At 39.4% G+C, this 17596-nt stretch overlaps 1 protein-coding gene across 10 annotated transcripts in view; it reads right to left on the minus strand.

Moving 5' to 3' along the window:
* Positions 1-17596, minus strand: part of SMOC1 (SPARC related modular calcium binding 1) — a 136616-nt gene that overhangs the window by 60649 nt on the left and 58371 nt on the right. For all 10 annotated transcript variants that reach the window (XM_085582017.1, XM_085582015.1, XM_085582014.1 and 7 more), the window contains exons 4-5: positions 9009-9108; positions 6507-6554 (exon numbers count right to left, since the gene is read on the minus strand). In XM_085582017.1, the coding sequence (XP_085438143.1) occupies positions 6507-6554; positions 9009-9108 (148 nt within the window). The remainder of the gene's footprint in view (positions 1-6506; positions 6555-9008; positions 9109-17596) is intronic.

The raw sequence follows: 17596 nt of genomic DNA on the forward strand, positions 1-17596 counted from the left end.
AATTTAAAAACCTTTACAGCTGCTCTTAAGACATTATAGACAGGAGTTGTCTGTAGATTGCTATAATAACACTTGTAAACTACAATTTTATTAAGTCATATTATATAGACTAAGCTACCAATTGGGACTGCTACTTTATAGATGAAAGCAGAATTCTTGCATTGTATCAAACATAATACACTTTAAACCAGAATTTACCTTCTGTTATACTTGCCAATGAAACTTTCTCCAGTCTCAAATTTGATACATATGTTCTGAGGCCCACAAAAAAGTCTTGACGAAAACTAAACAATTTCAGACAAGGCAGCGATGTGGGGAACCAAAAGGATTGTTTTTAGTTCTACTGTTTATGTAACAAAATTGAAGTCATACTTCTAGACTTGAATGCTTCAAAAATCTGTTTGCTTCATGCAATATATCTAAGTGTTTTTCAGAAGACTGCTCTGCTCTGGAAAAGTTATCCAATATACACTTGTAAAATTGCAAAACTACATTTCTCTGTTCTCAAAAAATTGATCACAATTTCCATTTAAAAGCTGGGTTCTTGCTATCTAATAAAATCTGTCATGTTGGCAAACTACAGTCTACCATACCTGTGAAGTTGACTTGCTTTCTACAGCTACATTTAACTGGAACTTAGTAAGTAATTTTGTAGATTATATACAGGATAGAGACAGCAATAGGAACCAGAGAGAATTCTGAATATTTACAAGCTGGCACATCTACTGATTAAGTTAATAGTATTTATTACAGAACTATTCTTATAATAGGGAAGAAAATTTCAATTCCACTGCTAGAGTTTGCTTGGAAATATAAATGTGAGCTAACCAAAATCTTAATGTGCTACAAATTCCATCTACAGCAATTTTGCTCACAGCTCACTTGAGCTATTGCAGGACTGTTTTTTTTACACTAACCCCATAACTTCTCAATCTACTGACCTTTATTCTAGTTTCATGAAAAGTAGAAATATATTCATGTTTCTCCCATAGATTGCTTCCTAACTCTCAGATTTTAACAGGGTAGACTGAGAAACTGTCACCATCAATGTGTGGCAGAACAAATCAAGCTTTTGCACATGGGAAGGACTTGCATCCCTCCTGTAGCACACACATACAGCAAATTGGTTGCTTTCAGGAAGCAGACTTATTACATATGCATAGTACAGTCTGACTTTCCACTGAGCTACACTACACACCCAGCTCTATCCACAAGCATCAAATTGTTTGTGCACATTTTCAGCACATGTGTATATTTTACCCATAAAATACCTGAAAAACACATCAGTCTTGGTCTAGGAACATTACATGAAAAAGTTAAACAGTTCAGAAAATGATACTTACATGAAAGCTCTCCATCTGGATTTCTAAATTAGTATATTTTTTTAAATTTTAATACATACACTAAACATAAGGGATCCAGATTAATTGTTTGGGTAGCTCTGTAGACTTGCTACCTGCTAATGTTCTGCAAGAAATTAAACATAAGATGGTGTTCACCACCTAGAACTATCACTTGACTTCATACTGCCTCAGTAAACTTGCATTTACTTCATCTTACTGATGAAGGCCACACAGCATTTCTCTTTCTTTTCTGTATTCTCCACTAACTGCCAAAGACACCAAAACATTTTCTCTGTTTATGAGGCTGGATATGCAGTTGAAGCTCGATTTGTATAACAGCACAGTTGTGTTTCAGTACATAGTACTGGGTTGAATCCAGAAAGATCTGGAGAAGGTGAAAACCAAAGTCCCAGTCTGATGTTTTAGTCATATTTCAGTTTGCTGGTTTCTGTCTTCTGTGAGACATTTGAGCCCCTGTGGAGGCCATGTGCTCCTCTCCCTGCAAGCTGAGGGCAGGTGAATTAGGGCCAGCTGCACCTGACTTCTTACCAGCAGCAGAGAAATCTTCCAGGTCCCCAGGTATAAGCAGCTCCATTTATTTTCATCAGCACAAGCCTCCTTCGCTTGGGTTTGCCTGAGGAGAGTGTTTGCCCTTTACTGCTCAGCCTAATTACTGACTCACACTAATGGCTCATTACTGATTCCAACTGCTGAGTCTGTTGGCTGCATAACTGGGCCATTAGCATTTTCTAGAGGTAAGACACTTGGAAAAAAGCACAAAAAAAGCCACAGAAAGGGCCAACTTGCCCACAATTGCAGCCCAGGATTTTCCTGCCAACAAAGCCTGCCTTTAAACTAATTTCTGACAGTTAAACCCACAAAAAAGAACCCAATTCTACATGTTTAATGGCAGGAATTTCAAGTTGCTTATCTTAGGATTTTCAGCAGGAATTTCAAGTTGCCCATCTTAGGTTTCTCAAACTGTTTCAGTGTTTTCTTATATGCTGCAAAACTCACTGAGAAAAAGCTTTTTGCAGCTCCATATGAGAGTCATGTCTACATGTAAGATAGTAGTTGTACAACATGTTCAACCTGGGCTTTCCTTTCTGCAGGGCCATCAGAGCTTACATTTCACCAACTCTTCAGGCAATTGCAGATTCTATTGTCAGCTTTTGCAATAGGGGAACAAGACAACTCAAAATAGGCCTGGAACGTTTTGTATTGATAAAGACTTTATAAAAGAAAAAGGGAGTCCATGCCACTAAAGACTCTTCATGACTGACACTGAAAGGTACTCCAGCCCAAATTTACCCTGCAGTTGCATCACCTTTAAATCCCAGATTACTGGGATCCATCCTTTTCCACTTCTTTCATTCAGTTGGTTTAAACATAGTATCATGCAGTGTCCAGAACAGTAAGTTACCACTAATGAACCAGTATACCTACTTCAATATGTTTCCTCTTCACTCACTTTTAATTTACTCTGTTTCCAGTTTTACCAAGGAAGACCAATTGAATTTACAGAGATAAGAAGACACATGGCTGTTTTCTTCATCCCTCTGATTCCTAACCAGACTACATTTAAAACCTTCTTTGTGACTGTAAAAGACACTACTCCTGATTGCAATATCCTAAATCTGAGCTAAAGCTCCAACACTTCCCAGATAAAGAAAATAAAATTTTGGTTTGTTTCATGTTTACTTCTTTTGTCTCAAAGTATGGCACACTTTTCCCTGTGGCTGGAAAGGAATGTTCTCCATTCTTTAGTCAGGAAAGAAATCCAGTAAGGTTGGCTCCAAGGAGGCCTTTCACTGCTTCTTAAAACATTAACAACATCCTAGTGGGAGAGACTGAGGAGATCCAAACCTCTAGAGGACAGCATGCATTTTCATAGTGTCTCAGGACCATCAAACTTAGCAGAAACTGGAGCAAATTAATGCAAGATGCTCCTTATGAGCAAAAGAACTCTGCAGGTTCTGAATATCCTAATCTCACAAAAGAGCAATTACATTTCTTGGAAACTTGTTCTTCAGCTGTGGGACAAATGCAGCACAAAAAGGACATTGATAAGTGTCTGAGCTGCAAAGTCACAAAGCAAGCATGCCCTGGAGGACCTGGGCTTCAGTTCCACCTCATGCAAACACACCTCCATCTCCCCAGGCCCAGGTCTGTTCTGCCTTCCAGCAACTGAACACTCTTCGGATACAGAACAAATCAATATGGCCTATTTTAAAGTTTTAGGTTTGCTGCCAATTTAATTTTATTTAAATTACCTTATGAGGCAAATTGTATGACTAACTGGCATTGCATCATACAGCAATAGAAGCCATGTAAATATGGATCACCAGAGCACGGAATTTAGAAATTAGAAGTATCTCTTGCCAGCATGCTTGCTTGTTCTCTGCAGAAAGCTCCACATAACCGCTTTCTGCAACTATATGCCAAGCCATATGAACATAAAGCCATTTTGTTTTCTTCTCATCAGTAGCGAGAGAGGTCTGTGTATGGAATCATGTTACCTCATATCTTCTGGTACTCCAATGTACCTACTGAGCCCCAGAAATTAGAGCTCAACAGGAAGGAAAAGAGGGCAAAGGATCTGAAGAAAGAGTTATTACCAATAACTAGTTATTACCAATAACCTTTTTCTCCTTCCAACATTAATTTGCTTCTTCTAAAGGAGAGCTAATATGCTAGTAAAGTCTTCATTTATTACCCAGTAGCATAAGTCTACCCATCCACACTGCTCCTAAGGCAGAGCAACCTCCACCCTTTTGCCCTGAAAACTTGAAAGGCACTAAGTTTATTAGCTCATATTTTACATTCCTGTATGAACAAGAAAAAAGAAATCACTTTTGAAAGTCCTAGCTATTCTTTGTTTCCTTCAGAATACCTATTCTATGTCAGAAATGCTCTTTGACTACAAGACCCTCACTCAGGGATGAAGAAAGGGAGGAGTCTGCTGTGCAATTCCAAAAGCTCCCAAATCAGACGGCAGTTGCCCAAAGAGATATCAGAAGTTTCCAGGCTGTGCCTCTAGAAAAGAAAAGTCATCACTGTCCCAGTTCCTGCTGGACCTCTCCTCATCCTGCTCTTTTTGTCACCTTGCAAAGGGCAATCTTTGCAACAAGTGTCTGAGCACTCAGCTAGAACAAACGATTATGTGCATGCTGGCTTGCCATCAGTGTTCAGAGAAGACCTGCAGCAACCACCTTGCTTCAAGAAAGCCAGGCTGTTCTTGATTCCAGCTTTCTCCAACTGATACTGGAATTTTGAACCAAGGTAACTTAAGAAAGAAAAACCTGATAAGAAGGACAAATTCATTTTTAGATTAGTCATTTTCACCATTAGATGAAAAAGTAATGCTATGTCCATCAAATTTTAAACCAAATTATTACAGCTTCTAAAAGCCCTCTTGATTTTAAAAGACCCATTAAATAGCTGCTCATAAGTATTTTTCTAACATGATGGAATAGGGCCAGACTTGCTTATGTCTGGGTTTCTAGGAGATACTAACAGATTCAGAACTGCAGGAGACAGAAAGTTGACATGACTGCTTGAAGCATGCTGGCCCAAAGGGAAACGTTTCCCTTTTGACAGCTACTGCACAGGACATTTCTGCAGCCACATGACCAAGCATACCATCCTTGAAACAGGATGCCACAGGCAGCACCATGGAGAATCAATTTATATTACAAATTTTAAATTAGTTCATACCATTTACAGTTTTCTTTTTGCATGCTTCAACCCTGAGTTAATAAAGGGAGTGTGGAAGAAAAAGCAAGTTCAGATGTTTTTCCCTTTTGCTCCTGTTTCTCATGAAATCCAATGTCAGCTGCTTTCAATCCTAGAGCAGACCAGGACTACCCAGGTAAAAAGCCTACAAATAACTCCAAAATAATGCAGATTTCAAGAGCTATTTGATTTGCTTGTACTTCAGGCTAGACTGGCAATGATTGCATTAACAGAATTATAACCATGTGTTCAGGTGCCAGTTACACATTAATGCATAATTACAGGTTTAAAGAGACATATCCTTACCTAAAATAAGAAACAGGCTTCAGCATTCAATCTCAACTAAGTACTTTTCCTTGCATATTTCTTCTCCTTACCTTAAGCAATAGGCTGTAGAGCAGATATGCTCAAAATACATCTCTACTCTGAACAGAGCAATCAAATCCCCATTAAGTGCTTTCAGGACCTGATTGACATTCCCAGCATGGAAGATATCCTTCAAAGTACTGGCACCAAAGTCAGTGTTTTCCTTCACTTTGAAGTGTCAGGAATAACTGCTTTAGAGTTAGCACTAAAAGTCCTGCTTTGCTTATCAAAACAGGAACTTCTCCCAGGAAAGAGCATTGATCCTCACCAGCAAAAGTGAAGAGGTATTCAGCACAGTTTTCCTGGAGTATGGAGACAAACTCAAAAGCTGCCTCTCCACTGGGGCTAGAGGGGAAAAAGGCTGAAAATTAGGGTGTGGAAAAGGCCTAAAGACATATTTGACTGCTTCTCAATGTATACTTCAGTGGTCAACCCTCTCAAAACCATTTCAGTGAATGCAAACCAGAGGACACAGGGAAGAGCTATGAATACTCACAGAAGAACAATGACCCATCTAATCCCTTATTCAGGAAGGGCAAGGACTAAAGACAGGAGTGTAAAGAAGAAGAATAAATGCCTGTGAGATTTCCAAGCACTGCTAAGGCTTAATCCAGCATTGCTCCAGCTGGCCAGAAGGTTTTATGCACTGTTAAAAAAACCCAGCTTTCAACGCATACAAAGCCACAACCATGACACTGGCACTCCTGTTTTTTGGAGCACAGACCATACTGACACCCTTCCTAATCTCTAGGGATTTTACTGAGAAATGCTCAGTATGTTGCTTCAAGGTGAACAAGCAGAGGTTATTCTGGACCAGACACTCCTTTGGGAAGCTCAGCTTTCTTCAACTCAGCTGAGAAGCACAGAGCAGAGAACACCCTTTTCTACTCTGCAGGGAGCAGAACAGTCATCTTATTCCTCCTCCTGAAGGGGAGCTCTAGTGGCACAACCACCCCTGCACCCTGGAGACGCTTAGGAACCCATGTTCTGAGCTGTCTTAAGGGACTTGGCTTGGCTGCTGCTGTTACAAAACAAGTTGGTGAAGCACAGGACTCTACTCACCTTTCCTTCCCGAATTACCCTGGCTTGATGGTTTATCAGTTACTGAACCTAAAGGGGAAGGAAAAAAAAAAAGAAGAAAAAAAGACATCAATTTAGATGCTGCATGATCACACAGAGCATATAATGTCACAATAATGCAATCAATATCTCGACCCATAAAGCATCTATTTACATGTCAACAGCTCCATTTAAGACTCAGAGAGCCTGTGGCTTCAACCAACACCAAAAGTATAAGGAAGTTTTATGCATCAACACATTCAATTGGGATAAAGGTAAACAAGAAATCTTTAGTAGCTGGATCTAGTGATTTGAAAGACCTCGAGAGCATCATGCTAGTAAGAAACCTGGAATAAATCCAAGAGCAAGAAGGAAAGATCAGTAAGAGTCACTTCTTTAATTTGCAAATGTCAGGAAGAACAAATCAAAAGCAGATGGGGAGAGTGTGAGGGGAATGCAAGCATAGTATTCCAGAGGAAAGGGATTAAGTGGGACAATTTGCAGAAAATGGATTTCAACCAACCCCTGAACATCCCCAGCTGTTTGAAATGGGACATTAAGTAAGATCCAACATGTACATGAACAGAACACATCTTGGGTTGTCTATTATAACTTAGATCTTCACATAGTATATATAATTCCATGCTTGGTTCTGCACGCTGCTTTAGCGCTTCATCACAGTTTTCTACTAAAACTTGAACAGGTAATAAAAACTCTTTAAATAAATCCATTACCAAATTGTATAAAAATCTATTATAAGCTTTTTTTTTTTTAATAGCTTTATTCACAGGAAACTAATTCTTTCATACACCATTACTAAACACTTCCAATGATTACTGAATATTCAGGAAACATGGATCAAAAGACAGCTTTAAAGAAGACAGCTCTGACAGCCCCAAGAATCTGATCAAGACAAACTCTGAAGGTAAACTATTGTCTGGACACTTTCACTTGTAGATCAGTTGATCACAGATCTACTGCTGAATCACAAGTAGTAAGCACAAACTCAGTATTAGTCATCATATGTCTAACATCTATGTCTTACAGTATAACATGGTTTTACTTTTCTGCAACATGATTTTAGAAACAGCACAAGACTAACTGGATAGATCAGTAAAAGTCTAAAACATGCCCTACCAAAATGATATACTGGAAATGGTGTCATAAAGTCATATTCTAAAGGTTTAAGTCAAATTACTGTAGGATTGCACCTTACACTAAAATAGGATATTAATTTTTTTTCTTTCCACATGCCTGTGAAAAACCAAGCATCTCCTCAAGGTACATTGGGTCACTGGTTCTCAGACAGCTCTCCCACTCAACTCAAACCCTTATGCAAGTCACTTATTACCACAAGTAATAAGTGTAAGTTTGCTTACTACCACAGAACACCCTACAGCCAAGAGGACACAGGTTAAGGTAAAAAAAAAATCAGAATCCCAAAGGTTTGACTCCTGCCATGCTCCTACCTAAAAAGCAAACACTGCAAGGTGTGAGAGAAGAGCTATACTAAAACCCTCAAGGTGCAGATTGTAGAGCATGAAGCCATGTAGCATCACTGAACATGCTAGAAACACACTCCTATGCTTACTGTCTTTTCCTTCTTCTCTAATTCTTTGGGGGGGAGAAAGGAAAGTGAGGACGGCACAATTCCAGTGTTGCACTTCAATTCTCCCCAAAGTACAGAACAAGCCTGCCTGTGTTTACTGTGGTGTCACAGTAGGACTGTTCACAACAGCTCACAAAACTAGACCAACTATGGATAAGGGCCATATGAAAATCTGGACCCCAATCTCATTCCACTTGAGCCATGGACTACTATATTGAATGGTGTGGAGAAGAAAGAAAAGCAATTACTCTTTTTTAAATAAACTTGTGGATTTGGTCTCAATAAACCGCTGGGCAACACAGTAATGACAGCCTGAGAGCCCAGAAAAACATCACTTAATAAACACCAGTAACAGGCTGGGTCTGGATCTCCCTCCTGTGAGCTGTGGTGCAATCCCAGTGCTGTCCACCCCCATGACACAAACACAGGGATCCTAAACTGAGCAACGTGATCAGAAGACCCGAATTTCATTATAACAGCAGGACTCCAGAAACTGACAGTTTTGCATAGAACCACCTTCATGAATTAACTGAAATCACTCTGTACAAAATATTACTCCACGTCCCACAAAATATAGCCCAAGAACCATTTGATTACAATATAGCTCATGGAAAAAAATTATCCCATCTGTTCAGCAAATCTTTGATGTCAGTGTACACAGCAACACTGACTCTTGCCTTGGCTGCCACAAGTTGTCACCTTAGTGGCTTTTCTTACTGAGCCTTGCAGAAGTGTCTGCATCCTAATTGCAGGGTAGACATGCCAGAGTCCAAAGTGCAGTGTTAAGTGGGGTAAACTGGCCAAGTCACCTGAAAAGACTGAGCTCTCAGAAGGATGCATTCACCCCAGCCCTCTGGTTATAAAGTTAGTATTTGCTGAAGCCACTCCCACAGTACCTGAACATACAGGAGTTTTGTTCTGTACAGAAGAGCCGCTAATAGGCTTGCCATCAGGTGTCACACACCAGCAGTATCCAGTGTAGGTATGGCACTGCACCTGTTTAATAAAACAAAGAGCAGGCATTTCATTTCTCACTCTTTCACCAACCACTTTATTATCATTCACCATCTTATTGAAGTCCCAACCCAGAGGTATCACAAACACATGCTTCAGAGCAAAGAGGTCTTACAGAAGACTACCTTTGATATCATCTTTTCTTCCCTCATCTCCCCCCCAAAAGAAAGGTGATTTCTCCTACTTCAACTCCTGTAGCTGAAATTCAGGAGGCAAAAGAAGTTACAAGTAATCATCTGAGAACACTTCAGTTGGGAGATGCAGCAGTTGTGTCTTAGCTCACTCCACCCTCTGCTACATCCCACTTACTGTTTACTATTAAAAACTTGTTCCCCTGCATCCCCAGCTGGGTTATGGAAAGGCCACCCTATCTCAAAAGTCCATAGCCACTGCCTGAGAGAAGCATCTGTAGGCATTTCAGAAGCATTTTATTCAGTTACATGGCTGGAAAAGTGCAATACTGACTTGGTTAACCAACTTCCTCCAGACAGATTTAAGCTCTATTGTGTTACTATGTCAAACTACACAGCAGGAGCAAGATCAAACATGCTTGCTCCTCATATATTGACATGGACTTAAGAACATTTGATGAAGGTTCTAGTGAGTCAAAAGGTACACAGTATAAAATTCATCCTGATTCACTTTGAAGATCTGCTTCTGAGCTGAACATCTAGAGCTGTCCAGTTCCTTCCTTCACCACAGAAAGATACCACAATTACAAATTCAGATGCAGAACCTCTCAAGTAAGAATAGGTAAGTCCTGATCTAGCAGACTGATCTTAGTAACATCTGTGGAGATATTAATACAGGACCACTAAAATTTCATTCAGCCTAACACATCTAATTACAGACTTAGCCTCAGCTTCCAGAGCAGCCAGCAATTGGATGAAATTCAGGATGTCCCTGACATCTTTGAGATAAAAGTAAACTATCATTGTACAGACATCTGTGCAAATACTAACAGGTCCCAAAATTCTTTCTAATAAGCATACTTTCAGCTGGAGTTAAATATGCCTTGTCAGTATCTTGGAATGGTATAGAAGTACATCCTGTTACTATAGACTAGAGATGGCTCCTTCAATACATTTCTGAAAAAAAAACATGAAATGAGACCATTTCAGAAACTACCTTTTTATTTTACTTGTAAAATTAATTCTGTCCATTCTCTTTTTATTCCAAACAAGTTCATTGAAACCTATTTCTAATTCCAGTCCTCTTCACACAGAAGAGAAGAGTGATGGGGTGTTTGTGCTGGTGGCCTCATTAGGGATCCTTCAGAGCAAAACCAGTCATTCCCCTCACTGACAGCTGGCTTCAATGCCCTAAGGTAGCAAAGTTTGTTCAGAGACTTAATGACAGGTTTTTTTTAAAGGCTTTGAATATCACATAAAACATGATCTAAGAGCAATTATAACACAGTACGTCGTGTTTATCTTGGGTTTTACTTGTTTATCTTGGGTTTTACTAAAGTGCAAATCAATCATTTTGCCTCAAGCATTTACTTTTAGTAGCCAAAATCAACAGTCATCTCATATACCCACGTTACTGCAGTCACTGTCACTGCTATCTGCAGATTCATTTTTCTTTGCTCAATATATCACAATATTGACTGCAAATTACTCAGAAGTATTATGATTATTATAAGCAATAATCAAGTTAGAAAATATTTTTTTATTGCTTAATGTAATTAATTGAACACTCAAAACAAATGTGATAGACATGCTCTGGTTTGTGTTTAGAATTTATCTTTGCTGATCACATGCACACAAGACTGCATTCCCAACAGCACAAGAAGCTGCATTAATTGTAAAAATCCTACCAAGGGAGCTAAATGCCAGGAGAGGGTCTCAAGACCATCCCATGTTATGTTACATAAAAAATCCAGCATACCCAGCATTTAAAAAACTCAAGTATTAGTCACTTAATAGTCCTTTAGCCAAATCTTCAGAAAAATAACAAAGTACATGGCAGAAGAGTCCAAAAACAAAAATGTATTGACACAAATTCAAGATAGATGCATTAACTAAGAGTATGTTATGTAACACACCTCAGTAGGGAACTATGAACTACATACACTCATCTATGGAAGTGAAGTACATTACACCCATTAAAAAGTGAAGTAATTTAGTAAATAACTAGGCTAAGAAATGTTAGTCCTCCTTGGCCATGACCTTTTCTTCCCCCATGTTGCCATTAAGAAAAGAAAGAAATTGCCATTAGAAAAAGGAAGAAAAAAAAAAAAAATTGGAGACTGACAGCACTCAGCACTTTCACAACAACCACAACCACATGTTTTACTGCAATACCAAAGGACTTCCCTCCTACAGATAACAGCTGCAATTAAAGCTCAGCCATTATCCTAAAGGCCAGACAGCTAGCCATGAAGAATGGGCACTTTGGAAATCTCAAGAATCAGTGCAGCTGTGTTGCCTGAATGTTTTTACATTGAGACACTCTACCTTGCACCATGATACCTGACCAGGTCTCAGTACAATTTAGGGTCATAACAACAGCAGCCTAAAGCCTAGAGTTTGCAGCTTAAAGGCTGGGAGGGAAGGTATACTCTTCATCCCTTACACAGGACTGGTATGACACTGAAAAAAGTGTAAAGGCAATAGCTGATCCAGTACCTTTTCTAAGCACAGTGTGTAAAAAAACATAAAATGTTGATTTCAGAGCACTTCCGGCAATGAATATCCAAAATTTGGGGGTTTACTTTAAAATTTTCCTTTTATCTTAAATTTGAGCTTTTATTTCTAAATAAAATTTCAATTGTCAACCCAAAATTCCATCTCATTCTCATCCTACTCCCAAAGTAGTGAGATTTTTTAAAGACTTATCATCAGGAAAGGAAGTATGCAAGCACAACATATGTTTACTGCACAGATGTAATCTACAGTTATTGAGTTAATTTTGACTCTATCAAAATACATGCTAGAAAAAGTGCTTTTGACTTTTTCGGCTTTCAGACTTCTAAAGCTAAGCACTGAGGCAGAGGAAATACAATCTTAGATACTAAAATACAATTTTACATACTCAATAGACTTGATTGATAATCAAGCTGCAGCTACAGAATGCCTGTTACTGCTGGAAAGGCATGTAACAGAGTTTGTTAACTCAGATTAATACACACCTGTTCAACAGCTGTATTGTAAGTTACATAATAGGAAACCAATAAAAATTACATAATAGGAAAGAAATAAAACCTCAATCATTTGAGGTCTCCAACAGACTCCCCATTAACATCTACATTAAAAAAAAATCCAATTGCATTTTAAAGCACTGCAAGCAGGACACTGTTCACGCAGAAGGACGCTGTTGTTATTTTTCATGGAGAGATAGGACATCTTACCTGTGTCTCAACTGAAGGATGAAAAGCATGAGGGACAAACCCAAGAAAAATTGCTCCACATCACCACTCCCCAAATTAAAAGTGTAGCAGTACTTTCTTTACTCCACCCTGCCATTATAATGTGTGAAATCAAACAGCAGCCAATATACTGGTCATATGATTAAAAACCTGTTCTCATAAAATTCCTTATAATATGTAAGCATTAAAAGAGTAGTCACTGGGCGATGACTCTGCCTCTTAAGTCCCTCAGGTGAAAAAGAAGCCATTCTTTGGGTCTCCTCAGTATCTCACTGGAAATGCTAGAACCCAATTCCCAAGTAAAACTTCTAAACAAGCAGGCTTCTAAAGTAAAGCTTCTAAACAAGCAAGCAGCATCCCTTTATAACAATTTGACAAATGAGGACCAAGGGGATGTTGCTCAAATAGAAACTGGAAGTGAGAGAGAAATTGTATACACATATCATGGAGAGAACAGAGGTAAAGCAAGAATTCTTGTGACGGCTGAAACCAGTTTCCATGGAGTTACAGAAAGAGGTAGTATGCTGTAATAGTGCTTGGGCAAGCACTGGGCTGACAACAGGACTCATTGCTCTTCAGATGAAATGTTTAGCAACCCATTCCTATCCCATCACAGATCAAACAAACATTTCCCGGCTACTTCCACAATAGAGGGCAGAGATGAGAAGGGAAGAACATTCATTCTGTATTGAAAGCTATATTTCTATAAGAAAAGAAAAAAACACATCCGGTTTTTGAATGGCACTGCTGAGGCTAAGGGCAGGCAGCAGAGCTACTGACTGAACCCACAGAACCAGGCAAGGCTCCAAATCCTGGCTGCATTCAGGTGCTCCTTGTAAACACTGTAAAAACAGCTAAAAAAATAGCTCCAAGCCAGCAGGTCATCTAGTCTGACCCAGGGAGCAGAAGCCAGTGTGACACAGCAATTCTTTAATTAAGTCTTTCCTTTGTTCAAGCCTCTGAGGCTCAGCTAGAAAGTCCTCTGAACCCAAGTTAGTGGTACACAACCAGCACACTGGCCTGATGGCCATTTATCTTAACTCTGCACAGTGATCCTCTGTTCTGACTCACGTGTCTTGCTGTAATGCTTAAACCCTGCATCTTGTAACACTTTTTGCTACATTGAGAGTCAGCTGATTATTGTCAGAAGCCTGCCTTACCTGTATAGGAAATTTTAGGCGAGCTATCTATTAGTCTGAATCTTGTGTTTAAGCCTCTTTGGGACTGCAGTCCCTCAAACAATTCTTTTCACTTTTTCTGTACTCCACTCATATTCAATTCTTCAAAAATAGTGTTGTGCAAATATTCTCACCAGGGTTCTATGCAGCACCCACCTCCCTCAAGTCTATGCACCACTCAAGAAATGCTTGCTCTACAGGAATTTCACTGTTCCTACAACCAGGGAAATAAATGATCTGAGGCAAAAGAGCTTGATCAAGGACATTCCCATCACACATGCTGACACATACATTATTTTTAGTTCAGGAAAAGGGTCCTCAAGAGAGTCTTTCTGCTTCTGACACAGAATATGACACTTCGAAGCTAAGAATGACCTTACATTGTCACTTTCCTTAAGCATGTCCACTCCCGCTTTAAGAACCTGTTCCTTTGCTATCTCGACTGGTACTTCTTTGAAGAAACGCCATAAATAACCAAAGTTCTTACCTCCTTACCCACTCATGGTTTATCTTTAGCACTCCATACAAATGAGAAACACAATGAAAGCCACAGGAAGAAAGCAAGTGTTTAAGTAGCAAACCTGCAAAGCAGAACTCACAGAAAGCTACAGCTACCATATTTTATAGAAGGGATGTTTCTTAATAAAAGAAAAGCCAGGACTACCTATCATTTAAAAAACAGATGCTTTATAAAGAGTTTTTTTACTCTAGCAAGATAGACTGTGTTCTTCTGACAGGAGAGGTGAATTCTTTGAGAGCTTAGTATTGCTGGAATCTGAGCACTGAATAATTGAATAACAGACACCATCCAGGGAATGACAGACATGTCTACACAGTACCTTGCTGCATTAAGAAGTGAGTTTGCAATTCTGCCCAGCATCATGCTACACTAACCAATACAGAGGAGCAGACTTGAATCATGAAGTACACTGAAGGCTGAAAGGGTTCCCCACATCTTTAGAGAGGGCTGTGTGGGGAACTTGGGAGAAAACAGAATATTTTATGTGCATTAGAGCAGTGTGGAGTGAAACTACTGGTACGGACCATAATATAGATTACTCTTTCCAAGCAGACTTAGATTACAAAATGTGGTAATGCTCTGGAAGCTATCTGATAATGCAGAACTGCTCAGATAGTCAGCCCCTCACTTATCTTGTCAAAAGACCACAGGTTTGACTGATGCACTTTTAGAGCAATCTCAGTGCTGCATCATAACTGTACCAGGAGCCAGATTTTAAGAACCCTAAACTCATAGAAATTCTCCAAGGAGATTTGCCCTCAGTCAATTTTATGCAGACTTGTGAGGAAAAGAAACCACAACTAGACAGTGGAAGGTCACAGCAAACAGCAAGACATACTACAAATTCCCACAAAACTACACCCCCAAGGCAGGATTAACATTATTCATGTTCATATTAATCTGTCTGTAACAGATCCCGTTTAAAATCTCAGCAACCTTTTCTGAAAAACTGCTTGGGGAAAAACTATGAAGAATGCAAGTCTCCCTCAGCCCATGGCAACAAGCCCAATGGCACTAGGCAGCAAAAGAAAGTGTGCAGATTACCCACTAGTGCCTGTTGTTTATGAAGAACAGAGCACAGCAGGTTAAGTGCAGCATGGAAAAGGAATGGCATTTATGGAAAATACAGCATACCAGCAAAAAGGCAAAAGTCTTGGGAACACAAACTGATTTTAGTCATGGTTAATTCTGCATAAGAGTACGTGACCTTAGTTTTCTACAATTAATCAAATTATTAGTATCTAACAAACATTCTTATGTTGTGAATAACTCAAATTTTATCTGCCTTATAGTATTGTGGGCTAAGCGTAGAGATATTTTGTTATAGGAAACAATATTCCCCACACAGACTGAAATATAAAGACACAGCAATTCCAGAGGAATTAATCAGGTCTGCTTCCCCATTTACACTCATCCCATCATGCCTGCAAGAAGCATCACTTTTTCACCCTGCAAGTGCATGAGTAGCACTAAAAGGGGATTTGATAAGATCTTTGCAATACGCATACTCAACAATAAGGGGAAGCAGCACACATGTTGCATAGAAACAGTTATGACAGCCAGTGAATTGACAAGTGCTAGCTCCTCTTGATGCAGTAAACAAACCCCATTATACCTCATCACGCATAAGAAAACTGGAAAACTGATCAGCTGAGCAACAGAATCAGTGGCAACACTCACTTCGGTCTAAATTTCACAGGCAATGAAAACCAGACAGATCATAAAAGTGTCATAAGACATGCACACGATGTCTCTCTACAAAAGGATTTACATGCAAACCAAACTAAGGCCTTTGCCTTTAGGCCCTTCTCCCTTTCACCTCCCTGCCACATCAAACTGTGGTAGATCCAAGCCTGCAGGAAGCAGGAGGAAGTAAGTGAGCATGGTCTTCCTCCATGGTGCATGCTCCTGCTCACAGAGCGGCAGAGGAGCTGTGTTCTCATCAGCACCTTTCAGCCCCATCCAGTCTGCAGAGCATCCAGCCCCAAATTCAGTATTGAACTGGCTACAACTCCAGGAGCTGAAAAGGGCAGACTAATGCTGCTTTCAGAGGAACAGCTCCACCTTCAATGTTTACCCAGAGTAATTGCAATTTTGTTTCTAATCAAGATAATTACAGAGAACTACAAAAGCAACAGTTCAATCTTGTTAAAACCAAGAAGGCTCTCTGAACATAGTTACTGCTACCTAATTCTCCCACATCTGTACTGCTCTTCTCAGTCCTACATAAATTTCAAAAATTTCCAACAATTAATTAATTTCTTAAATTAAAAATCACACTCTTTTGAAGTCTAATGGCAAGGACAATGATGTGGGCCTGAATACCTACTGTGTTCACTAGGCTCAGCAAGGTGACCTGAAAGCAAGTCATCTACATCTTGAATGAGTGCTGTAACAATTCAGACATTTGATATTCTAACTACATGCATGCATCTTTGTTTCCTCTCTGATCAGATTTTTTTCTTCTACATAAAACTCCATTTCAATAACAGTTACACAGAAAGGGGAAAGTTATTGGAAATGTCTCTCTAGCCAACTTTATATACCCTGAAACATGTGCATCTGCTTAGACTATTGTTGGGATGGGCATTCCATGTTGAAGAGCACTGTGAGTATTTTTCCTAGAAACTTCATTGAGAGATGCTGTTCTGTTGTAGACTTCCCAATGGAGATTTTGGAATCTAGATGCATCTGGATATATATAATACTGGGTATTGGATCAGAATAAACTAACAACAGTCCAGAGCTGACTTCAGCAAGGCCTCAGGGACTTCACAAGAACACAGCCTCCCTGTAGAGCAGAACCCAGAGGCTTCAATTTTCTGCACAAAAGAAACAGTATCAAAAATACCTCCACCTGATGAGATCTATTCATGAGTTGCCAGAAGCAAAACAGTTTAGACTGTCCACCAAAATTCTAGGTTTTATACATATATTTTTTAAATCAAAATTTAATTCCTTTTGACCAGAATCTAAAGGAAATATTTGTCTCAAAAGCAGGTTGAAACTAGTTAGCTTTCTTGGACATTATTTTTCACTTAAATCTTATGCAGGGACAATTACCTTAAATGCTGCAATATAACTGATGAAGCTGGTTTGTGAGGTATGTGGAATGCAGGGTATTTTTGTGAACCAAGGAATTATATGAAACTTCAGTTAATTCCAGATACAAAGAGATCAGAGGCTTCCTTCATCATGCCAGGTAAAACAAAAGCACTTTAGTGTTCACAGATAGAACTGAATGGAAGAAGAATGTGAAATATCACTTGGCTGCCAATTGACACCACACAATTTTTGTAAGCAGTTTCATGCTGCCCCTCAACTGGCAAACAACACTGGCTAAGGAATGTGCCAAGGAAAAGTCCAGCAACTTCTCCACAATCCAGACACTGGTACCAACCT

This window comes from Lonchura striata, chromosome 5, assembly GCF_050655825.1.
Source record: "Lonchura striata isolate lonStrDom1 chromosome 5, ASM5065582v1, whole genome shotgun sequence".
Taxonomy (NCBI): Eukaryota; Metazoa; Chordata; class Aves; order Passeriformes; family Estrildidae; genus Lonchura; species Lonchura striata.